This window comes from Opisthocomus hoazin, chromosome 1, assembly GCF_030867145.1.
Source record: "Opisthocomus hoazin isolate bOpiHoa1 chromosome 1, bOpiHoa1.hap1, whole genome shotgun sequence".
NCBI classification, from domain to species: domain Eukaryota; kingdom Metazoa; phylum Chordata; class Aves; order Opisthocomiformes; family Opisthocomidae; genus Opisthocomus; species Opisthocomus hoazin.
The window spans coordinates 151,877,802-151,902,395 of NC_134414.1; the positions used below are offsets into that span (position 1 = coordinate 151,877,802).

At 46.4% G+C, this 24,594-nt stretch overlaps 1 protein-coding gene across 1 annotated transcript; it reads left to right on the forward strand.

The window, feature by feature from the left end:
* The first annotated feature begins 2,111 nt into the window (after positions 1–2,111).
* CD9 (CD9 molecule) lies at positions 2,112–23,254 on the forward strand. The gene is made up of 8 exons (XM_075441827.1): positions 2,112–2,283; positions 13,914–14,016; positions 16,894–16,991; positions 18,198–18,272; positions 19,486–19,578; positions 20,223–20,312; positions 22,118–22,201; positions 22,881–23,254. The coding sequence occupies exons 1-8, from the start codon at positions 2,218–2,220 to the stop codon at positions 22,944–22,946; spliced, it is 675 nt and encodes a 224-aa protein (XP_075297942.1). The 5' UTR covers positions 2,112–2,217; the 3' UTR covers positions 22,947–23,254.
* The last annotated feature ends 1,340 nt before the right edge of the window (positions 23,255–24,594 follow it).

Here is a 24,594-nt window from a genome sequence, read left to right on the forward strand (position 1 = left end):
AGAGTTTAGTTTTAGGTAAGTACAAACTCACAGGAGGTTTTGACCCAACAGGACCATTTCTTGCCTCTGAACAAAAGGCTGCCACCCATGAATTTTAATAGGACTTGCTTTAACACAGTGCAAGCATGAAAAACGTAATAATACAAGGCTGGGGGGGAGGGAGGAAAGTGTGTGTATCCAGAGTTTTTCTTTTATCCTCAACTTCAGAAAGTGAAGGAAAGCCATGTTACTGATATTAACTCAGAGGCATAAATTCTTAATGGGAAAGTTACAGAAAAAACCCAGCCAGACCACCCAGAGCCATACAGACAATTGGTGACAGCTGAAGAGTGAGACACAGGACTTTCGCTTGCTCAGTTTACAGTTCTCGCAAGGGTTTTAGTCACGTGCATTTACTAATTTCAGCCTTGCTGGATCTATACGGCTGTGGCCAGTCTCCATCCCACCTGCTCCCTTCGCTGATTTCCGTAACAAACCAAAATCCTCCAGGCAGAGTCTGAATCACAGAATCACAGAATGGTCGGGGTTGGAAGGGACCTCTGTGGGTCATCCAGTCCAACCCCCCTGCCGAAGCAGGGTCACCCAGAGCAGGCTGCACAGCACTGCATCCAGGCGGGTCTTGAACATCTCCAGAGAAGGAGACTCCACAACCTCCCTGGGCAGCCTGTGCCAGGGCTCCGTCACCCTCAGAGGGAAGAAGTTCTTCCTCATGTTCAGACAGAACTTCCTGTGCTTCTGCTTGTGCCCGTTGCCCCTTGTCCTGTCACTGGGCACCACTGAAAAGAGTCTGGCCCCATCCTCCTCACACCCACCCTGCAGATATTTATAAACATTTATTAGGTCCCCTCTCAGCCTTCCCTTCTTCAGGCTGAACAAGCCCAGCTCCCTCAGCCTCTCCTCATAGGAGAGATGTTCCAGTCCCCTCACCATCCTCGTAGCCTTCCACTGGACTCTCTCCAGTAGCTCCTCATCTTTCATGAACTGGGGAGCCCAGAACTGGACACAGGACTCCAGATGAGGCCTCACTAGGGCAGTGTAGAGGGTAAGGAGAACCTCCCTCGTCCTGCTGGCCACACTCCTCCTAATGCACCCCAGGATCCCATTGGCCTTCTTGGCAGCCAGGGCACACTGCTGGCTCATGGTCAACCTGTCGTTCTTTCCATTCTTGGGCCCACCACCACCGCCACGAGGTTGATGCCCAAGAAGAACCGAATTGCCATCTACGAACTCCTTTTTAAGGAAGGAGTGATGGTGGCCAAGAAAGATGTCCATATGCCGAAGCACCCCAAGCTTGTCGACATCAATGTGCCCAAACTCCACGTCATGAAAGCTTGCTTCGAGCTAAGCGCCGTTCGCTCTCCTCTCCGGAGTCAAGCCCGCCTACTCCGGCCCATCGAGAGACCCCAAACCAAGAGCAGCAGAAGACTTCTGATGGTGCCGTCTAGCAGGCCGCTCTCGTGCCTTCAGACACCCAGATCGTTGGGACACCCGGACGGGCTCGGCTACAGCCAGCCCAGGCTCACGAGCAGCAGCGCGGCAGCCGGCCGCCCTTCCCAAACCTTCCCTGTTCCATTTCTACCGGGGGTGCAGCCGCAGCAGAGGCCTCTGGACCTTCACAACCCTCCCTGACTTTTCCCTAGCTCCTCATTTTTCTGCCGTGCTTCCTCAGGGAAAGGTACGAATGGTTTGCAACCTGCTCCGGGAAGCAGCTGCCCAGTTCAGCGTCTCCTCCACGGCACCATCTCTGGAATGCGCTCTCTTATCGGTTATTTTGCCAACAGTCACTCCCAACGCGGTTTTATTTGCTTTCCAGCAAGGCCCTTCTGTTCTGCTTGGGGGTTTTATGACTCTCGGTAACTGCTCAATTTCCAGCCGCGCTCTGTTGGAGGTGAATTAAGGTACGAGCCCCCCGTTTTCATCCCGTTTCCGCGCGTCCCCGCCGTGACAGCACGGAGTTACCGGCCCGGCCGACAGCAGCCGTGCCCGGGACACGCGGGGCCGTGGGTACGGCCGGCCCCTGCCCCAAGGCCGCTGGCGGGCGGGGCGGCGGGAGCGGGCCGTGAGGCGGCCGGCCCGGGGGCGGGGCCCGGGAGCCGGGCGGCGGCGGGGGGGGGGAGCCCGGGAGAGCCCCGGGGGGAGCCGGATTTAAGGAGCCGCGCCGGGTGGAGGCGTCCCGGCCGAGACCGAGCTCGCTGCCGTGCGCCCGCCGCCGCCACCATGCCCGTCAAAGGAGGGACCAAGTGCATCAAGTACCTGCTCTTCGGCTTCAACTTCATCTTCTGGGTGAGGAGCGCGGGGCGCGGCGGGGCTCCGCTCCGTTCCTCCGGGAGGGAGCCCACGGGGGGGGGGGGCGAAGTCCTGGGAGCGGCGCTTTGTTTTTGTCGCTGTTTGGTTTTGTGTTTTCTTACTTTTTTTTTTTTTTTTCGTCCCCCCTCAGCCCCATCCGGGAGGAGAGGGGTGGGTGCCCGGCCCCGCTCTCCCTCAGGCGCTGCGGGGGCGCGGAGCCGGCTCGGCTCGGCTGGGGGGGGGGGGGAGCGGCGCTCGCTGAGGGGCTGCAGCCCTCGGCAAGGAGGTGTCGGAATGATCTATGTATATTTATATATCGTACCCCGCCGCGAAACGCTGTATGTATGCTGACAGGCTGCATTTTGGCATAGCATGAGGTGTGTACAGCGTGAGGGTGGGCTCCCCGTGGCGGGGCCGGCGGGCCCCTTCCTCGCAGGCCGGCGCTGGCGGGCGCCTGGGCCGGGGCTGCTGCGCCTTCTGCCTCGGGTTCTCTTGGGCAGCGTCTCCTAAGGAAAGGAGGGCGAAAAAAAAAAGAGATCCTGAAGTAATTTGATTTGTAGGAGCACGCCACCGCAAGTGGAAATCGTATCTTGGTGCGGCCATCTCTCGCTCGCCGGGCAGCGTCGGGAAGCGGGGCTCGGCCGAGGGGTTGGGGCTCGGCCGAGGGGTTGGGGCTCGGCCGAGGGGTTGGGGCTCGGCCGAGGGGTTGCGGCTGCTTCTGAGGCTCTCGGGGCGTGGATGTCTGAATTTGGCATCGTCCGACTTGTGGAAAAGTACACAGAGAGCGCGGGACGGCTGCCCGTGTGCCTGATGCGTAGGTGTGAAGCAGAAGGAAATTTCTCTCGGCTACCAGGCTGCGGTGGGGAGATGGGCGTGTGGCTCCTCTTCGCCGTCCGATGTGGAGGAATGAAGTTGAAGCTGTGTGAAGAAACCAGAGCTGGAGTTGGTCGCAGTGTTGCGCGTGGGGTGACTGGAAGATGATGCAGTGCGAAGGAATAAAGCGCTTGTGATCTCCCAACTTAAAAATGGGGTTCAGCAAAGTGAGAAAATGGAACTGGGCTGCGATTGAGGGAACTTGGGCAGAGGAGCCTCACAAAGGGACAAGAAGGGGCGTATTGCCACCTGGGACTTGCCAGGAGGGTGAGGAGAGGGGTAGTATTTGGAAGGCTGTAGCTGATAAGAAAAGCCTAACAATGTGCTGGCTGAAACCTCTGGGTCAGTGAGGTGTTGGACCTGTTGATGAAACAGAAGTATTCATGGTTTGCTTTGTGTCTATTTCTTTTTTGAAGCTACAGACTATTTTATAGTGTAAGAACACTTGTTGTGGCAAAGGCATTGCCTCAAAGATGCTCTTAACATGACTGTTGCCATTTTACTCCCTAGGGTGCAAGGCAGGGAGTGGGGAGAGGCTTTTCATTCAGCTGGGGAGTTCTGTGGTAATAAGGCTCAGAAGCTGTGCTTGCACCTTTGGGTGCCCGGTAAGCTCGGATTCAGGCTTGACCTGTTAGTGGGGTGGAGGGGAGGAGGAGTGTGGTGGTGGGGAAGGGGGCTGTGGCACTCATGGGCTGGTGCTGCTGCCCCGAGGAGCCACAGGGACATGGCTGTGCAGCTCCGTGGGTGGCCTTCCCAGGGGATGGGCATGGGGAAAAGGAGAGAGTGAGAAAGAAGAGTTAAAGGGTGGTGAATGCTTCTTCCTCTCAGGGTGTGTGTCCTGAGGAGTGGCTGGAAGCACTGAGAGGCTGTAACAGTGAGCAGCAGGCCCAGCCAGGAGTAAGGGCGTTTGCAGACCAGCTGCAGTAGCCCTTGGCTCTCAGGGCTCGCTGCCTGCATCTGTGCCCTACCAAAACTGTCAAAGGGGAGTTTGAAGTGTGGTGTTAGTGAACCTCATGTCCTCGATGGAGGAATAAAGTAGCAGTCTCTTTGGCTATTTTAGGCTTTTGAACCTCAATGAACAGGAGAGGCAGCACTAGAGGACAGGAACAACCCTAAGAAGAAAGAAGGCTTTAATGTTCCTTATGGTAGCGGAGATGTGAAAAGTCTGTTAAGTAATGGAAGCAAATTGAGCAAAAACGTTGTGCCTGAGTGCTATTCTGAGCCTAATCTTGAAGGCACAATCAGTGACTGGCTCTTGGCCTTGGGAACCCCCTCCAAGAGTAGGAACAAGTCTGTTCATGTTTCTGAGTAGTCCATGGGTGTGGACTCCTGTTGCCCAAGTGCTGCTTAGGAATGGTGGCAATGATGTAGTTAGATTTAGTGCACCTTTGGGAGCAAGAGAAGCTGAAAGGCCCTGTGAAGCTGTGATCAAGTTTATGCAGTACCCACTTTTTAAAGTTTAAAAAAAAAAAAAATGCCTTGGAAGTACAGGTGAGGAATTTAAATGGTCTGCAGCAAACCTGCAGGTATCTGTAGATTGCATGTCAGGTGGCATCTGTTTACCTCCACTGGAGACTTGAGTGAGGGCAAGAGGAAGCAGAAAGCAGATGGCTGGGTATAGGAGGCTGTTAAAACAAAAGTTGGGAGGCTCTCAAAAAGTTGAAGCTGTGTCCAAAGGAAGGAGATAAAGGTTCATAAAAGCTGGTAGGTCAAATACAAAAATATAATAAGGCTAGCCAAAAGAAAGCTTTAGGCCTAATTTGCAAAAGCACACCCACCTAACATATCCCTCTTCAGACACATGAGGACCAGGGAGTCCTTGCAGACATTGATCTGTCCAGGTGTAAAACTGTTCAGAGGGATGTTCTGTGGGACTTTCTCTTACTGGATGTGCTTGGGGAAGACCTTGGGGAAGTTCTCTGCCGTAACTGTCTTGGAGTCCCCCATAGGCCTGAACTGACCTCTCGATGAAAAGATGGTGAAACAACAGCAAATAAGTGATTCACAACTTGCCAAGGTCACACAACAGTTACTTCAGAACTACAGATGCATTGTGATTAGGTCAAACCTCCTGCTCACCACCTACCTCTGTGCCAGGGGGCTGGAATGCAGTGGATTGGAGGCTGGTTTTTTGTTTTAAGTTGTTCTAGTTTGTGTAGAAAGTGGCACATGTGGTGCCTCTGGAGTAGGCAGAGGAGGAGATTCTTTAAAAACACAAATTTGGTGTACACTTGGAGATGTGACATTAGGGAAGAGAGAATGGCTACTGGAAGGGGAAGTCAGACTTCACAAAGCTGTTAACTTTGAAGCCTGCATAAGCCTGAATCTTAGAGCGAGTCAGTTCATTTGTTCAGTATCTGCTGGAAATGTCAAGGCTGTTAGGGAAACTAAGCAGCGCTGGAATCGCATCCTGGCAGGGATGGAGTTGACTGAGTGGAGGCAGAGCTGAGATGAGGTGGAGCTCTCTTGTGGTCCAGAGAACCACCAGAGCTGTCATGCAGGAGCAAACTACATGATGGTCAGTACAGTCCCATCTAATCTGGAAAAGCATGTGAGGTAACGCTTTGGTGCTCGAGTAATATCTGTTATTCAGGGCGATGAAGATGGGTGCATGCTGACATAGCAGGCTATGTGATGAAGCAGAGGGTGATGCTTGCCAAAGGTAGGCATCGAGTCATGTGTGGGAGGCAGGAGCGGGAAGCAGCCTGGAGTTATGAACTAGTTGGCTCAGGGGCATCTGCTGCCAGAGGGATGAAGTCTTGGTAGAAAAGGGACTGTGGTAGCTTCATGAAAGCATCAGGTGGGTGCTCTGCAGCAGCACATGAAAATCAGCTTCAGAAGTGGAGGACCTCGAGAAGCAGAAAGGTGGTGCCACCGCATAAATCTGTGGTGTGGTGGTGTCTTGCAATGCTGTGGGCTGCTCTGGTCTGCTGCCTACCTTGAGAGGAATATAGTGGAGCTTGGAAGTGTTTGGGAAACGAAGAGGAGGGTTTCCTCTATCAGAAACTGGAGTGAATTGCAATTCTTCAGCCTGGAAACAGATGAGGGACATGTATTACAGGTCTGTAGGATCATGACTGGCCAGGTAGTAGGTAGGACTTGATGGTATTGGAAGAGTCGGTGAGCAAGAACTGAGGCATATTAGATCTGAGAAGAGAAAGTTTCAGAAGAGGTCATGGCCATGCACACCGTGGTGGTGCTTTCTCCCCAGCAGGTACTGTGGAGCATGCAGTTCAAGGGGTACCTAGCAAATGCAGTGTTTGGCAGCACTCCATTGCGTTTGCTCCAAAGGTACCGTCTGTGCCTTGGGCAACCTGTAAGCGCTCAACATGTTGTAAGCTGGGAGGTCAGTCCTGGGAAATGCTACTGTCTGCCCTGTTCTGGTAACCCTTCCTGAGGAGCCCCCTTGTAGGATGATGTGCTGGATGATGATGCTAACTAGTCTGATGGCTTTTCTCCAGTTGGTAAGGCCAGCCATATATCTCACTAGCATGATGTTCTCTGAAACTTTTGGGACTCCAGAGTTTTGGCTAAAATGTACTTGTGACCTGAATGGAAGGAGGAGATAGAACTCATGGATGGTGGCTACGAACGCTTCTGAAGTCTGGTTAACCACTGCATTTGTAGGGAATGCTTTTTAATTTTGTGCGTGAATAGATCAGTAAGTTAGATGATCCGATCCCCGCTCGGAGGTGTGGGGATGAGATGTGGCTGCATTTTCCCTTTGGTTCACGTATTGCTGCAGACACCAGGCTCACTGCTGCTGTTGTGCTGCCCTTGTTGGGGCTGGTGTACTGCCACCTGGGTTTGCATAGAGCTCCTCTGTCTCAGTGTCTCCAGTGCTGGCCCTGGCATCTTTGATCGGGTCTGCAATCAAAGCTGTGCTGGTTCTGGTCTCCGGGAGTTTGGGGTTTGATTTGGGGTGGGGCAGGGAGGTGTTGAGGCTGATAGAGCACTAAAAGGAAGATTTTTTTAATTTTTTTTTTTCTTCCAGGCTGGCTCAAGCTTGGCAGGAGGTCAGTGGAAACCTCCTATTATGTGCCTTACACCTAAGTGTTCTTACTGAGGCTGGTTTTGAATAACCTTGGTGCGAGCGCATGCTTGGTTACCTTGGGTTGTGTAACGAGTGACTGCCTCTTACTGAGCTGAGCTTGTGGGGTTTGCTCAGGCTTGTTGGCCCTGGTTACAAAGTCTTTTCCTAATAAAACCTGGCTCCTCTGAGCAGCTTGGTGCACGTTGGGCGAGCGCCTGGCATGGCTGCGCCTACGGAGCGTGTGCCTGCGCATTCTCCCGCTGGCTTGCAAGGAGGGCTTGCCATCGAGGGCGTGCATCATTAAACTTAAATGCTGGGTTTTTCCCATGTGATTTTTGTGGAATGTAGAGACGTCTGCTGCCAATATTTATAATTTCATGCATTATAGGCAAAGAAGTGCTGTAGCATGCAGTCAGAGTTCAACGTTGAGTCTTTAAGCAATTATTTTCTTGCTCCTTTACACTGTAAGGCAGCTGTCTTGTCTGGGCTCTCCACTCTTCAGAGTTCCTTGTATTGCATGAAGAAGTGCAGTTGTTTATGGGAGTCCCTGCTAAAGTAAGATTAATAAAGTTAGGCCTGCGAAGCTCTCTTCTGTAACTTGAAGATACCTGTGACTTTGTTCTGAGCTACAATCTCACTGTTCGTGCTGCAGCAGGAACAGCCGGTGGCAGTTGGATGCTCTGACTTCTGCAGGGGATCTTCCCTGCTCAAGTGGAGAAGAGGGCTTGCAGGGTGGGTAGGGAAATACATGTGTGTGTATATGCACACACATACGAAAGGAACAAAATTAGTTGCTTTTGCTTTTGTGTAATCAACTGATTCAGTTGCTGACTGCAGTGTATGACTTGAAGTTGGGCTCAGCTCAATGTGTTTTAAGTCTTGAGTGCTGTAAAGTCGGGAGTGGAGTTGGAGGATGTCGCCCTGAGAAGCCTGATGTGAAGCCACTTGTACTTGGAGTTCTAGCAATCCTACCTCCTATTTGCAATTTAAATTGCAAATATAGTAGACTGACTTCTGAATAGGAACTTGTATGAAATGGGCACTAGTCTTGGCAGTGGTTCAGGAATTCTGTAATGCTGCTTCTACTGTACTGGAGCACCATTTTATTGCAATAAATGCTGTGACATTAACTTAGCCCACAACATTCTTGAAACTAGCTTAAGCAGAAAGAAAATACTTCTTTCCAGCTTACGTTTTTTTTTTTCCCCAAAGTTTGGAAATAGCTGCAGTTTCTTATATAACTGCTAGTGCTCACTGCGTATCTGTTAGGAAAGGTTTTCTCCCCCCAGCAGTTTGAAAACCTGTGCGGTTGTGGATAGCACTAATCCTGTAACTAAGGGTTTAGAGCGATGTTGAGCCTTATCTGGACTTTGTGAGGTTTTATTTATAGAGTACTGACAGGTAACAGGACAGAAACAGACGGTTCATTGCTGCTCGTAATGTTCTCGATTTCTTTGCCTGTGTGCTTTGCCATGTCATGTATCTGGTCCCGGCTTCATTCATCTGCTGTCTTGCGCAGTGAGGAAAAAGTTAGCTGTCTGTCTTGCTCAGAGGAAGATATGAGTCAGATTCTTAGCTAAAAGTTTTTACCTGTTTATGAGGTGAAGAGAAGATAGTGGCTTTTTCAGTGTGCTCCAGGCACACCCTGGATAAAACCCATGTAAGGAGCAGTCACATACAGCCTGATATACCTTCTTACTTCAAGGAAAAAAGAAATTTATAACAGTAATTTGTTAGATGCAATGCTGAGCTGACAACACTGAAGGTACCCTTTGTTTCTGACTGACTCTGCCTTATTTTCATGTACAGACTTACCTTCTGCTAGAGGTAATGCCGTGAACTTCATAGAAGTTGCATGTAAGCTTGGCTTGAGTCTGTTAAAATAGCAGATTCCATAGTTTCCAGTACAAAGGCTTTTTTACAGGCTTTGATCCATCTATCAGGAGTTCTTGCAGTGTCTTTTTTCTTCTCTGTCCCTGCCTCGGTGCTGTGAAAGTGGAGGAAGGGCTGGCAGTAACCTGGTGGATGCTGGGGGGAAGAGGGGGTGTTCTCCTCCCAAAGCTTTATCTGCCAGCTCTGAGGGCTTGCTAACTGCTTGGACCTTGAGGCCCTTGAGAGGTGCTCCTGTCTGCGGAGGTAGGATGCTGTAAGGTGTCTGCAGCAAGTGGGGTGCTTGCCTGGGGATTGTGGCCTCTCAAGGTGACAAGCTCAGAAGGGACTGAACAAAATGGTCCTCACAAAATAGTGGTTAAACCTAAAAGAAACTTTCCAGTTTCCCAAAGTAGTGTCGTATACTGCTGTATCATGGGATAGGTTAACAAAAATTGGAATTTCTACTTTGAAAAGCTCAAGCTTTCAATGTGTTTATACCAGTATCATTAAATCTAAAGATTCCCGTTGCAAGCCTTCTGCTAGGAAACTGTATATATGAACTTCAGGTGTTAAAGGGGAAGAAAATACAGGGGAAATGGCTTGATAGCATGCAAGATATGCTCAGAGGCCAAACCTCCAGCCTGCCCCTCGCAAACCACAGCTGAGCAATGGAAAGGGCTGACTTTGGAGAAGGCGCTCGTCAGGGTGTGGGGCTGGATGGGTGGGAGGAGGGAAGCCCTGCGCAGAGGCTCACTAGAGAAGGCACAGAGCTGCATGAGGAAGGAAGACAGACCAGAAAGGCTGTTTTTTTCCTGTTGCAACAGGCAGAAAGATGCATGCAGGAGTAGAGAGAGCCTTTGAGGCAATGGGGGTGTGCTTGCGTGTGATGCAAAAAAAAGGAGCCTCTGTAGAATTAGAGGAGGAGTGAGCAGGGCTTTTTATCCTTGCTTGGCATATGTCCACTGGAGCTGTAGGATAGAAGGGAGCTGTAATATTTTTAGTAGTGGTTAGTGAAAACACAAGGAAGCCTGCCTAGCTATCTGGAGCAGGGATGTCGGTAGCATGCTTGTGCCAGGATGTGTTGTTGCTGGAGGATCGCTGCCACAAACTTTTCCAATACAGTGAGTGAGTAATACCCCTTTAACTTCATATTTTTTCCGATTGGTGGAAAAAAAAGCGTGTCTTCCGAGTTCCCTTTCTTATACTTGTTACTACAGAAACATACTTTTTACATGTTTAAGTGCACAACTTACTTTTCTTAGTTCTGTAGGTTTTTGCACACAAAGTGACTAGCTTTAGGAAAACAGACAGCTTTGTTCTTTTTCAGCACAGGATAGATCTATTTAGAAATATCCTGTGTTACTAAACTCCTGTGACAAAACAGGTCTGTTAGATTGGGAAAACACATGGATTGAAATCCCAACCACGAGCTCCTCAGGGGATGTGCCTCCGTGCAGTCCAGGGAGAGGGCGGCTTGCACCCCTTTATTGGGGAGGAAAAACACAGCTACCAAACCCACCCCAACGCGGCTGCCAAAACCTGCTGGCGTAGCACTGGTGAGCAGGCTCCGGTGTGCCGGCTTGGTCTGAGCCGCTGCCAAGCAACGGGTGCCCGGAGGGGCTGTGCTTGTGTTGGTGCCCTACTCCGTACTTGTTTTCTTGAAAACTTGAAGTTTCAAATTACTTTCTTGCCTTCTGCTTTAAAAGTGCCTTTTTTTAGTTCAGTGGTCATTGTGGGTAGGAAGAGCACAAACTGAGAACACAAGTTTGCTTTTTTTATGAAACTGAGACAAAAAGTCACTTTCTTGCAAGAAGAAGCTGCGTGGGTTTTTTCTGGTCCACCATGGAGGGAATTATCACTTTATTTTATCCTACGATTCTTTTGGTGATGTGGAGCAGTTCACTGACACCAAGTACTCTCACTATTCTGTGATTGCATAAGTCGTCTCTGGCCTCCCTGGGATCACAACTCTTTTCACAGGATGACTGCTTTCCCAAGGAGAAAACATGATGCTTAACCCTTCCCCCTCCCAGTTAAGTTTGTTTTTTAAAAGGAGCCATCTTTACTATATCAGCTCTCCCTAGTGTTAACCAGATTGTTTCTCAGAGACGGTTAACTGAGCCTTCTGCTTTGCTCAGGCTTGTAAGATTACGTACCTTGGTTGTGATATGGCTTGGAGTGACTTCACAATTTGAATGCTCTGGCCTTGAAGGTGTGCTGAGGGATCAGCTCTGGGTTTTAGTTTCACAGACCTTTGTGCCCTGCTCTGTTGGCAGTGCTGCCCTGAGCTCCCTACTTGAACACTGAGGCTTGTCAAACCGCAAACACAGGTAGGTGCAGACAGCTGGGTGAGTTCAGGCTCATGGCTTTGCAGCTCGCGAGTTTCTAGCAAAACGAGCGGAGGCTGTGGGTTTCTTCTGCTGTAGGCTCCAGAGCTGGATGCCTATAAAAGCTGAAGGCTGTTTGACATGGGAAAGTGAGTCTCAAATGGAGTATTATTAAATACTAGGTGACTTAACTGTAGGCTAGAAGCAGCGCGCGTGTTTTTTCCATCACTAAGCCCTCCTGGCTTTTGAACTGAAGTGAGATGAGATGGCAAAGGCTTTTTTTAAGTGATGCTGTAGCAGTGAGCGCAGGGAGAACAGCAGCCCTTCTCTCTGCCAGTCCCCTCCTTGCACCTCTCCCTTCCTCCAGGTGCTGCTGAAGCACAGTAACTGGAAACAATAATGCTGTTGTGACACACTGTGTACTACCAAGGTTCTTGGGCATAATTTAAAATCATTTTGTCAGCATAGCCCTAACAAGGAAGGCAGTAGGTATGTGCAGGCTTTGTTCTTGCTGCATGCTTTGTGAGTAAGCCTGTGCCTACGCACCTGTGACACCGACGGAGTGCCTTTGGCGTAGGTCTGGAAACCTCTGCTTGGGTTTGGCTCATTAGGCGTTGCGTATCGCTTCATCTTTTTCCCAGCTGAAACCCTCCAGCTTCTCTTTGAGGCAGGCTTGGGAGTCAGGTGCCTGCTGTACAAGAAATGCTGGTTTTGCCTGCACGGCTGCCTTCATAGAACCACAGAATGGTTTGGGGTTAGAAGGGACCTTAAAGATCATCGAGTTCCAACCCCGCCCCCCGCCTGCCATGAGCAGGGACACCTTCCACTAGACCAGGTTGCTCAAAGCCCTGTCCAGCCTGGCCTTGAATACTTCCAGGGATGGGGAAGTGTTCCACTTCTCTGGGCAACCTGTTCCAGTGTCTCACCACCTTCGTAGTAAAGAATTTCCTTTTTATATCCAATATTCCTGTGTGAATTGACCCTCTCTTTCTTCAGTGATACCTGAGCCCTTTAGCACTTTGGCTGGGATGCTTTCTGCTGAGAAGCTACGTGGGATATACCTTCCCTTAAACCTTCACTTACCTCCATCCTCTTTGTCCTGCATGAATCTTCAAAGCTTTCCTTATTTTTGTTGGAAGAGCAAGCATAGGAGTCTAGCAGAGATGGACGTGGCCAGCAAAGCTGTGCCTGCCTTCAGTGTGCACAAGCGTTCCTGTAGCAGGGAGAAAGGGCTCCTGGGCTCCCTGTGGGGAGAGCATGGGGCTGGGGAGGTCAGCTTGGTGTGGAAGGAGTACACCTGTACCATGCTGTCAGTGGGAATGTTTTCCACATGCTTACTGAAAATTAACATTTTAAAGTAAACACTCTCTAGTTTCTTGGAGGTGAGTCAAGAATGTTGTTCCCTTCTGGAAGGAACTTTTTATCAGAGATAAGGCTTTGGGTTTTGTTTTTGTGCATACTTAGTCTAACCAAAGCTCAAGAGTTTCTAAACTTATTGCTCACTCTTATGTCTAAATTTTTAATGTCTGCTGCAATGTGTGGTATTTCTGTCCTCATCTCACTTTTGTAGCACTTTTTTTGGTAGTTAAGTGGTCTTCAAAGGAACGAAAGAACTCAGAAGCACACTCTCCAGCTTTCTAGTTTGTCCTAGTTTCTTTTTCCTTTTTGCATGCAAGACTACCCCAGGCTTTCTCTTTTCAAAGTGGGGAGGATTCAGTGTGTTCAAAGCAAACTCTTAGCATTTGCCTTACCAGAGTGGAATTCCCTCTTTCTTGTAACACTTCTCTGGTGCATTCTGCCAGATGTTTCATCCAGAAGCTAATTTGTACCCACAACAGCTTGCTGCAAACACAGGCACTGATGTTAAAAGGAACCTGGAGGCACATGGGCAGAGACAATGTAATAAAACTAAATATTGTCTAAAACTTGATTGCCTTGTTCCAGATCAACATACAGCAATGTTGCTCTTTCAGCAGCCTGTGTGTCCTTTCTGTCAGTGCAGTGACTTATTAGATTGGTTTTATCCTGCTTTGCAAGAAAGAGCACTCGAAACTCTGTACTGCACTGCATTGAAACCTTACCAGTCTGTTCAATGTGCTGAAACTTTCAGCTGGCCTTACGAGGTGCTTTTTCTTGTGATTCAGTTGTCTTTCATTGTGGAGATTGAAGATCACTAAGCCATGCAACGTCATTAGTCACCCAGAATAAAACACTGGGTGGAGGGGTCAGTGGAAATACTGACACTTGACGCTTTGGTAGACCTTGGTTATTTTGTGAAGAACAAGAATAGCATTGTTGTTGTGTGTGGTAGTTTACTATGTAAATGCATCTGTCAGCTTAGTTCCTGACATCAGGCATCTTGTTTGTTCTTGTTTCGGTATCTGCATCCCTTTATGCTGGTTCTTTGTCACCACCTCTTCAAATAACAGAACTGTATCCTGTGTTTTCTTCTGACGTCATTACTAATGCAAGGGTGGGTGTATTAATTGGTATTATTTAACAAGGCTTACTTGTTCTTACAGCTTGCAGGGACAGCAGTTCTTGCAATTGGACTATGGCTTCGGTTTGATTCACAGACCAAAAGCATCTTTGAACTGGAATCCAACAACACAACGTTTTACACAGGTAAGCTAGGAGATGGCCCAGGGTGATGGATCACGCTGTTACACCCTGATTCCCAGATTGCTTAGGAACCTTCATCTCCCTTGAAGCCTGAAGACAAAGCAGCCCTGAAGAGCCTCTGTGGGGCAGAGAGCAGCTTTCCCTGGCTGGTGCAGGGGTCCAGCCCCTGCCACGTGCGCTCATGCAGACAGCAGCAGTGTCACACTAGCGGTTTACTGGCTTCATGTGCATTGTATGTCACTTCATCTTTTTCCCAGCTTAAACCCTGCAGTTCCTCTTTGGGTGCTGTTGGGTAAGCGTGTTGTAATCCCAGGGGCTCCTGGCAGACACAGAGGATGTCTCTTCCTGACACTGCTCACAATATGAGTCAGCAAAGTTTCACTCTAAACTAAATGAGTAGTCACAGATGACATTAATAGCTAACTTTTTCCTCCAAAGTGACCAACCTAAGCTACCCCAAACCACAAGTCTATTGCCTCTTCTCTCAGAAGGAGCACACGTACTATTGTCTAACTATTACAGCCCTATGTATGCTAATTTGTACAGAACATAATGGCAAGGATGCACAAATATCTTGGTCTATATGAGCAACTATTACAGGCAACCTAGATCAATGTAGCTTTAATTAGGCCAGATGGAAGTTATTCCTTGATATATTCTGTTTTGCAAGGGGATAAAAGTGTGTTTTCAGTTTGTTATTCTAATGTTGTAGGAGTTCTTAACTGAATGGGATTTTGTCCTGACTAAGATTTTGATCTCTATAGGCACTTTTAGGCTTGAGCAGAGGAACACATGCTGCTTCAGTTGTCACTCGTAGGTGCCCAAACCTTCTTTGAAACCTGGTAGCTGAGTTTGAAGACCTCTGACAGTTGAGAACAAAACAAATTCAAATATGCACTTTTTTTACCTGCATGCCTGTCATCTTTGATTTGGACAATCCTTATACCTACATTTCACATCACTGTAGCACCTGGATGTGCAGTGTCCTGTATGGTGTCACTTGTTAGCCATCCACAGCATGGTTGGCCTTTCTCTTGCCAAGGAAAGTGACTTTTCTGCTGAGCTGCTCCATCTGTCACAACACCTAAACTGGTGCCTAAAGGGTCAGTAAGGACTGTGTAAGGCGTGCTGGTAGGCACAATTTGTGTTGCAGCCTTACAGTACCAGGGTGGCTGTGCCTACAGGCAGTACTGTTAGGAATGTGGAGTTAGGCTTGTTGGAAACCGTAGCTGTGAATATTGAAATGTGTGATATCATGAAGATGCCTTATCTGCAAGAAAGCTTCTATTTCACACTTGATGTGCTGGCATGGTAGCAAACTGGGCTGTTCTTGCAGCTCGCAGGAAGATTTCCAGATGCTTTTAACCGGACCTTGCAAAGGGAACAGAAATCTAAACTTAGCTGCTGAGCTGAATATTTGACAAGTCTTACACTGGGTAGTCTAAAACAACTCTTCAACCTCCTAAAACATAAAAGTTTTATGATATGATACTGAAGCTACTGGTCAAATGCAGCAAAACAGTGAAACCTACTTGAAATCTCTGTGGGTTAAACTGAGTTTTAAAAAAGTTTAGTAGGAATTACTCTTTTAACATATTTTTTTGGGAGTAGTTACTGACACAGTTTCCAATGGGAAATTGAAGGAATCTGTCAATTTGCACCTAGTAGCAAGGCAGGTTACCTCAGAAGTGTTCTGTACTACTGAAATAAGAGGTTCTGGTGGACTCTTTCAAAATGGAAAGTGGTTAAGTTGGGATAAAATAATTGGTGCTGGAATTTCCTGCTGGTAAGAAATGTCAGGCTTAATCACTTACATATGCTTAAGCAGATGTTTATTTTGGTGGCTATCTGATCAGTTTGCATCTAGAAAATACTATTAGCAAATGCTTAGGTATGGCTTTCTTTAAATAGTATTGATTGGGTCTCTGAAGGCCAGAACTGGTATTTTTGTTTCTATTGATAGAAGTCTCATACTAATTCTATATGCTTTGTGCTGATTCTTTGTCTCGCATTTCACCACCCCAATAATACTGTCTTGCCATCCTCTGGGAGTTGTTTTGCTCACTCCATCTCGCTGCTCTCACCAGCTAGCAGCTGTAATGCTTAAGCTGGCAGTTCCTGAGCTTAGGAGGAGAGGGTTGGACATAAATGAAGTCTTCTAGGCCACAAATGTTTGCCCTCTATACTCCAGCGCACTTGCTACTTAAATTCTGGGCAGAATGGTCTGTGGGCTCAGCCACTTGATACAATTTGGAAAAGCACTTGCTTTTGCAAAAGCAGAAAATGCAGAATTTCTTGTAGTTGGAGAGGCTGTCAAGTTGGGCAACTGAAGTGTACCTGAAGTGTGTTGTACCACCATGACCAGTGGGATAATTCAGTGTTTCCTGATGGAAAAGTAGGGTAGGAAATCATTTAAAGCTTTATGACGGATGATTATGATGCCTTTTAATACCCATTCTCCTAGAGCTAGCATGCTTCAGGAATTCAGATGCTGATAAATCATTAGTTCCAGCTGTCTCTAACTGCAACACTCTTCATCTGAAGATAAGTTGATAACTCTGGCTCTGAGCCAGTTTTAAAAAGTGTCATACACTTTGACTAAGATGGCTTTGTTACCCATCTTCTAAAACTTGTGTGACAACAGTATGGTGCACATTAATTGTTGTAAGTTGAAGTTTTTCTTTATCAATACATTTCCCCACAAATTTTGACATGTGTTTTTGAAAACTAAGCACAGCCCTTTTTTTGCTTGAAACACCTCAGTAAAGAAACTTGAACCTTGGCAAAAGCTATAAATGCTGCTTGTGGAGCAACAAATTCTATGCCTTGCTGCTGAGGTCTCAGCTAGCCTGTATACATGTCTCTGTTTCTCTTCCCTAGGAGTTTACATCCTTATTGGAGCTGGTGCACTTATGATGCTGGTTGGTTTCTTGGGATGCTGTGGTGCGCTGCAGGAATCTCAATGTATGCTTGGCCTGGTAAGTGTTCAGAGTAGTGTTTAAATTTTTAGCAGCATGATGAGAAAGGAAGCAAAGTATTACTGTGCAGTTAAAGGGCAGCAGATGCTGATTGTTTAGGCTCCACAATGTTTAAACTCATGGTCACCTACATAATACTAAAATATTAAATATAGTTTCCATTTTGGGGCCCTAATTCCAAATGTCCATGCTGTATTTGAATACAGCATGATTTCAGGAGTTAGTGATACGTTTAGACATTTATGTATCAAGACTAGGAGTATGTGTGAACACAGAACTGAAATGTTGATAAGAGTAATGCTATTTGTTAAACAGCTTGTCCTGAACTCTGCAGGCTGTGCAATCTTTAATCTTTGAGACTAGAACTGTGCTATTTGATCCTTGAAACAACAAGCCTCTACTGTTCGTAATCACAGGATGAACTCTTCTAGTTGACAACTGCTCTGCAAGCCAATTATTGGAGAGCAACCTCATTGTTTTCAAACTGGAGGGGCCAGTGGAGCTTGCTGGGTTCATGCACATCTGTACACTTGTGGAACTACTCATCCAAATAACCAGAAGACTTAGTTAATAAAAGACTACTATAGCCAGTGAAAGAACAATTCCTCTTCTGTGTCACGGAGGAATTTAATTTGATGTCTTTCTTGCAAAATGATTCTTCTAGTCCTCTGTAATTCTGAACATCTCTCTTTAAAGTGCCTTTAAATGGTAGTGATGTTTTGGGCCTGGTAGTCAACTAAACACAGAGAATATACTTCTTCTGTTGTATGGGATACACAACAAAGAAGTGACTATTGGCTCTCTGGGAGTTGGTGGCAAGCTAGGTATTAAGTAATGGCTCCTAAAGCAATAGGGATGACAAACCAGAGAAAAGAATTAGTGTCAACTATTGTGGTGCGTCCCGGACACCCGGGCAACTTCAAAGGCTGAGTGAATGGATGATTGGTTTTAATTGACACTGATCAAAAAGGATGACTTCTGCTTGGAAAACACTGCCGGGCTTTCCAAAACTCTTGGGAAGTGCTGACCCAGTGCAGTGTGTCCTCTTTCCTAGTCTTACTGGTGTTTCAGACCTCCAAATGGAAACTGGTTGAGTGACGGTTCCCACAAGGCTGAATGCTGGGAACTAGACAAGCTTGCAGTATATGTGTGATGCTGTCTTGTGGTGCTGTGGTCTTAATTAATAATGTGGTCTTTCTTTTCCAGTTCTTCCTCTTCCTTTTTGTGATTTTTGCCCTTGAAATTGCTGCTGCAATCTGGGGATTTGCGAATAAAGAAAAGGTAGGTTGCTCTTAAAAGTTGGCAGGGCGGTGGCGTGCTGGAACAGGTTGCTCAGAAGGTGTGGATGCCCCATCATTGGAAGCCTTCAAAGTCAGGTTGGATGGAGCTTTGAACAACCTGATCTGGTGAAGGATGTCCCTGCCCATGGCAGGGGGAGTGGACTAAATCTTTGAAGGTCCCTTCTAACACAAATGACTGTGCCCATGGAAAGTTAGCAGTCTACTGAAAACTATACCAGTACTAGTCAAATCTTGATTACTCGGGGAATTTGGGGGAGAGGAGGAAGATGCATTCTAGCAAAACAATACGAGAAATTAAATTCTAATACTTAAAAATGAGACTGTTAGCAGAAGAGCCAGAATCCGAGGTGCTGTTGCATGCTAGAGGTGCTCTCAAGGCAGTATCTAGCTGAGCTGTGAAGTGAAACGAGCCATCAGTGAAGCTTTACTCTTTCTAGATATGAGCTAGGTCCGCTATGGGCTGAATGTTTCTGCATCTAAAACATGACTTACCTGGGCTGTCCCCTCAAGAGCAGTCAGGATTCTGTCTTGTTTCAAAATAACATGTCTGGTGATCCGGGTTGCTCTTCTGCTTGTATTACATGACAGGGGAATATAGAATTGTAGAATCATTAACTTTGGAAAAGACCACTAAGATCAAGTCCAACCACCAACCCAGCACCACCATGTCCTGAAGTGCCACATCTACACATTTTTTGAACACGTCCAGGGATGGTGACTCCACCACCTCCCTGGGCAGCCTGTTCCAATGTCTGACCACTCTTTCAGTAAAGAAATTTTTCCTAATATCTAATCTAAACCTCCCCTGACGCAACTTGAGGCCATTGGCTCTCCTACTATTGCTAGTTACATGGGAGTAACTTTTGGGGTACAGAAATTAATAGGGAATATATTTGTGTAACCAATGGGAGAAGACTTGGTTTTCATACTCCACCTAAGAAGATCAGAGCTTTGGAACGGAAACTCTGAATCTTATCTGTTTAGGTGTGGCTTTTAAGGTCAGTATATCAGTTCAGCTCACCTGTTCCAGGTGAGAAATGCTGTCCACCCTCTGTTTCCACCCTCTGTTTCTACATGTCAAAAGGATTGGCAATGTAGATAGCAGAAATTTTTAATGACTGACTTAACTCGAAACAAGTTTTCCATAATTAAGGTAAGACAGTAACACACCACACCTCTTTGCTATCTTGTAGGTTACTGAAGAGTTAAAGGACTTCTACATGGAAACCTACGGAAAGAGGTCTCAACCAGCTGCCAGAGAGACCCTGAGAGCGTTTCAGTTAGCTGTAAGTACATAGTTATGCTTAAACTAGACAGTAATGCAGCTTGTTCACTATTCTCCATGTTATCCAGTCCCATGTACAACTCTAGTAGCTTACTAACTGGAAGAAACCAAGGGAGTATTAGTAACAGATTGCAGAGAAGATATTTTTGCTTACTATTAGTGAATTCAGTACGCTTTCCTCCCTTTGAACCTCTGAAATGCATAGAACTAGTTCTTGTTTTCCTAAAATTCAAAAGCAAGCTGGGAAACTCTAGATCTGGGTCATTGATAGTATGAGGAGCTCACCTTTCGCTGTAAGGAATACAAGCTGTCACCAAAATTAATGTGTGTATGTATACTTAACATCTAGATCTTCCTTTCAGAATCTTGTACTTGAATGCAATAAGCCTACTGTAGGTGACCCTGCTTCGGCAGGGGGGTTGGACTAGATGACCCACAGAGGTCCCTTCCAACCCCTACTATTCTGTGATTCTGTGAAAAGCTTTTTAAAATTAGGTTTATAGTAGTTGCATTGGCAGGACTGCTAAGCAAATTTGTATAAGGTCTATAATAAAACCTAGTGTAATCCATTTTGCCTTTTTACCGAATATAGGGCAAAAATAAGGATTATTTAATGTGGTTCTCTTTTCCTGTTTTCTCTTGTAGCTAGACTGCTGTGGTGTTACAGGAGTTCTTGAGCAGCAGTTCATGGACACCTGTCCAAAGAAGACCGTGCTCGAGTCGCTTTCTGCAGTGGTAAAGCATGACTGAATTTGCTCATAGCTCTGCCTCATAAGTAGAATGAGAAACACATTTCTGAATAAAGCCTTCCAGTCCATGGGAGATTCCCACGTCACACCTACGTAGCAACCTATCTCTCAAAGGAGTTCTGTTATGGAAAATCACTGTGCTGTTACTGTGGAAAGAACAAGCAGGGTCAGCAGGAAATCTGAACTTGCACAGGAAATGTGCCGTCACTAAACTCACTGGTGTGATGGACAGCATAAGGCCAAAACTTCCCCTAAAAAAAAAAAAGCTAGAGAGCTGTTTTCTCCTGGTTGCTCCTATGACTAAAGCACCTTCCTGGTGCTACGCAGGAGCTGTCGCCTCCCTTTTTGCTTTGGGAGAAGTAGAGCATGGAGCAGGTCTGAAGTTTTAGCAAGAAAAAGGAGGTGGGGGGTAATGAATTGGGGGCCTGTTTAGGTGAGTGTTGCTGTGACGCCAGTTCTCTCAACTGGATTCCCCTGTGAAATATTGCTGCAAAGGTGCCTGTGTGTCACAGATACAGGAGAGGTGTCTTGTGTAGTTCTTAATTATCCCTTTTTCCTTTTTTTCTTAAAACTACCTTGTGCTCTTGCCTCATGCTCCAAAAAAAGCCATTATGGGTTTTCCTGTAGAAAATAGGTGCTCAAAATGCAGGAATTCAATTAATGACTTGATTTTTTTTTTTTTTTTTTTTTCCCCACATTGCTTGTGCTGTTCCTTTCACTACAGGTGATTTTGTGTATTCCAGTATGTGGCCACATGAGACATTTCAGTCTGTATTTAGACTGTATCTTTCGTCCTGCTCATATGATCTGCTATGAGTTAGACTATATGAGAGTAGCTGAGGCAGCATGCAGGTTTTACTGTTTGCTTTTACTTTGTTCATTGTCTTTTAGCTTCATCTGACTTAATCTTGTGGTGTGTTTATGGTGTAGTCTCAATTGTAGGAAAGAACAGTAGATAGACTACAAAATTAAAGGGAAGTAGTGGTGTGGCTGATCTGTGTGCCTCTGTAAGAAGTAGTACTGTATTGATATTCTGATTTAACTGATTAATTCTTGCCAGTATATCCCTTTAATTCAAACTTTCCTTCTGGAGTGGAGAAAGAACAATTAAAGAAAAATGTAGTTTGCAGCAGCTCGCTGTGGTCTGCTGCTGGAGTAAGTAAGATAGGAGTTAGGATGAGACTTTGACCAACTACCAGGATCTTGAAGATGTATACCTCTGTAAAAGTTCCTTGTTCTTTTTCTTGCCTACCATATGCCTTTGGGGAACGAACTGTACTTAAATTTTTCAATTGCAATGGTAATTCATTGTCCTGGGGGCTTCAAAGTGGACTAGCACATGCATGCAGCTCGAGCAATCCTGCCATTCCTGTGCACCATGTGTTCATAATGTGCCTGCAAAATTACAGTAGCAATTGGAAATATCAAGAGTGGCTTCAGATCTGTTTGAGAAGAACTGAGCAACACAGCAACTTAAATGCTGAGAGCCATTAGTAACAAGCCAAATGTGGTACAACTGCTGTTGATCCTGATCAGCAGCGGGTGCTGCTGTAGCCAGGGTGCAGTTAAGAGGTTTGGATGCTTGAAGAGTAGACTTAAACTTCTCCACCAACTTTTGTGTTGGAACATCCTGGCTGTCGTTAAAGATGTGAAAATAGAAGCCAGTTCATCTCTAGTGCAGGCAGACTTGGTCAAAGGCATAGTCAGTCAGCAGACTTGAGCTCAAGCAAGCAAGCAGAAACAAACCTTTCATATGTGTGAAATGCTAATGAACAGTCTGATTCTTTTCAGCCGTGCCCTGCTGCCATTGATGATGTCTTCAATTCGAAATTGAATGTGATTGGAGCAGTTGGCCTTGGCATTGCTGTAATAATGGTGAGTTTCCAGATTATTTAGAGCGTAGCCGTATGGCCAAAGGGTACTTAGGGCAGAAATCTGCTGAACAGTGCCTGGTGTGGTAGTCTGCAAGCCTGTTCCACTACTGACAAGTACTGGCAGGATCAGGGTGAGTGCTGCGGGGCCCTGTGGCAGCACAGAGGGAGGGGTGTCTGGACCTCCCTGCTTCTGCTTCAGATTAGGATCTGCCTCTTGGTAGTTTTAGCAGTGGGGAGGTTGTATTGGTAAGGTGGGGGATGGACTGGTCGTGTTTCCAGCCCACTGCTTTATGCTAGTTATGTCTCGGGGATCCTTGATTTTGCTTCATTTATAACAATTAAAGACTCAGTTAGAGAACTGAAATAACAGCGCTAGTAAGATAACAGGTGCTAGTTTGACTTTTCTGGAGGAAAGTATGACATGGGTGCAAATATGCTGGGATGACCGAAGATATCTTGGGAGATGGCAATGGTTTATAGCTGATCTATTTTTGAAGTATTGAGGGTAGAGGGGATTGGTGAGAAAGGACTGAAGCTTAGGGGTGGAGGGGCAGGGACAGGAACTGCAGAATAATGTTAATGTGGCATCTGGGCCAGGAACAGCGACTACGCTTGTTCCCACGTTGAGAGCAGAAAGTGCTTTGGTCCCCCGATTTCTAACGTGTTTGTTTTCTTTACAGATCTTCGGCATGATATTCAGTATGGTTCTCTGCTGTGCTATCCGCAGAAACAGAGAAATGGTTTAAGAGCTAAAAAACCCAAGACTGCTGCACTATAAAATCTTTGTCATTAACTTTAGCGTTCTGAAAGCATTTCTAAAAAGTTATATATTTGTTACCTTTTTAATGCTTTACTTGGTACTGATGTAGGTTTGCTTTTTTACGTTATAGGTTAAAATTATAAAGGTATATCTGACTCAAGACAAATATTGTACATAAAATATCTGACTTTCTTGAAACTTATGTAATTTGGATGTAATTTATGTTGGAGACAATTTGATACTTAATAAAGAGTAAGATTGTATGTTTGTGGGGCAGAGGAGATTTTACTATGCTTATCAATCGTTGTGTTTGATGTGTAGCATGGAGTAGAACTTGCATACTACGTCAAGTGTTAAACCACGACGGCTTTAGTACAAAGTGGGAAATAACTCCTGTGCCAATGCCATATTTGATGGGAATTCCAAGGAATGGAAGAGGTGACTGTCAGAGCATGTTAGGGAAAGTGTCATCATTCCTCCATTCCTTGGTGTGTGTGAACAAAAGCAGTTTTAATTATATTCCTCAGATGTTACTGCTGTAACACTTACTGTCATCATCGTACAGGCTGGTGAAGGGTGACTGTCCTGCTGGTGATACGCCGGCAGTGGGACTGTGATGCGAACAGGCTGGGCTGTACCCTGGAGCCAGCTGGGCTGTCCTGTGTCAGCCTGTCTGCTGACATAACTCTGTCCCCTCATCTGATACCGCCTTGGTTCCTTGACAAGGCAGATTCCCATCGTTTGTGCTCAGGACTTGCCTCAGTGGCTGGCATTGAGCTTTGTTTCTCCAAAGCCAGTGAAGTACAGTCTCAAGAGCTTAAGGCACTTGTGCCAAATCTCATGTTTCTGAGTGGGGGGAAAAAAACTAAAAGTTGCTTGAGAAGTTACTGGGCAGGTCTGCAGTTGCTGCTTGTAGCAGCTTTAGAGCTGTGGCTGTCCTGTTTCAGTTTAACATTGGTATCAGGAGGGCAGAGATGTTGGAATGCATAGCCTAAAGAATTACGCGTTTGTCCTGTACTTCTACCCTAAGTGCTTTTCAAAGTGTCTTTTCTGTAAAATATCTTCTGATGGGGGCTGCCTATGGACTTGGATCCTTACTAGCAAGCTGCTGTGCTATACTTGTCTGCTATTCCCCTGCTGAAGTACCTTGTGTTCCTAGGAGCTTGTGGTCTTTGTCTTCTAGGTACTACCACAAATGTCTCTTAATAGTCCTTGCTTGTTCTCCCCATTCTCTTGTAAGGAGATTGGCATTTATTCTGAGAACTAACAGAGCTGTTGGTGGCCAGGCTCTGGCTGTAGCTCTGGGCTAATGCATGAATGTACTGCACACCTTTGTGTTCCGCATTGTCACTTGTCTGAGGGATTAAGCAAACCATGCAGCTCTCCTCTGTAATGCATTGCGCTATTCTGTGTTAATGGGGCCGTCTGAAAGTCTGCATTTCAGAAGAAGGTCAAATGGTAATCATGCTTTTGTGCATCTTATAGTGACTGGGATGACTCCAGAAATGAGTTAATATTCTTCTCCTTTAGATTTCTTTTCCCCTCTAGGCTCTCATATCAATCTCATATGGGAATTTGAGATCTACCATGTCCCTGAGTCCTTGCAGAACTGAGAAGTAACATTTTTCTCAGCT

Excerpts from the sequence above, each read along its gene's own strand:
- CD9 (XM_075441827.1), top strand. The coding sequence starts at position 2,218 with ATGCCCGTCAAAGGAGGGACCAAGTGCATCAAGTACCTGCTCTTCGGC. Across the intron at positions 18,273-19,485 it reads GATTTGCGAATAAAGAAAAG|GTTACTGAAGAGTTAAAGGA; the intron begins GTAGGTTGCTCT and ends GCTATCTTGTAG. Across the intron at positions 22,202-22,880 it reads TTGGCATTGCTGTAATAATG|ATCTTCGGCATGATATTCAG; the intron begins GTGAGTTTCCAG and ends TTTTCTTTACAG.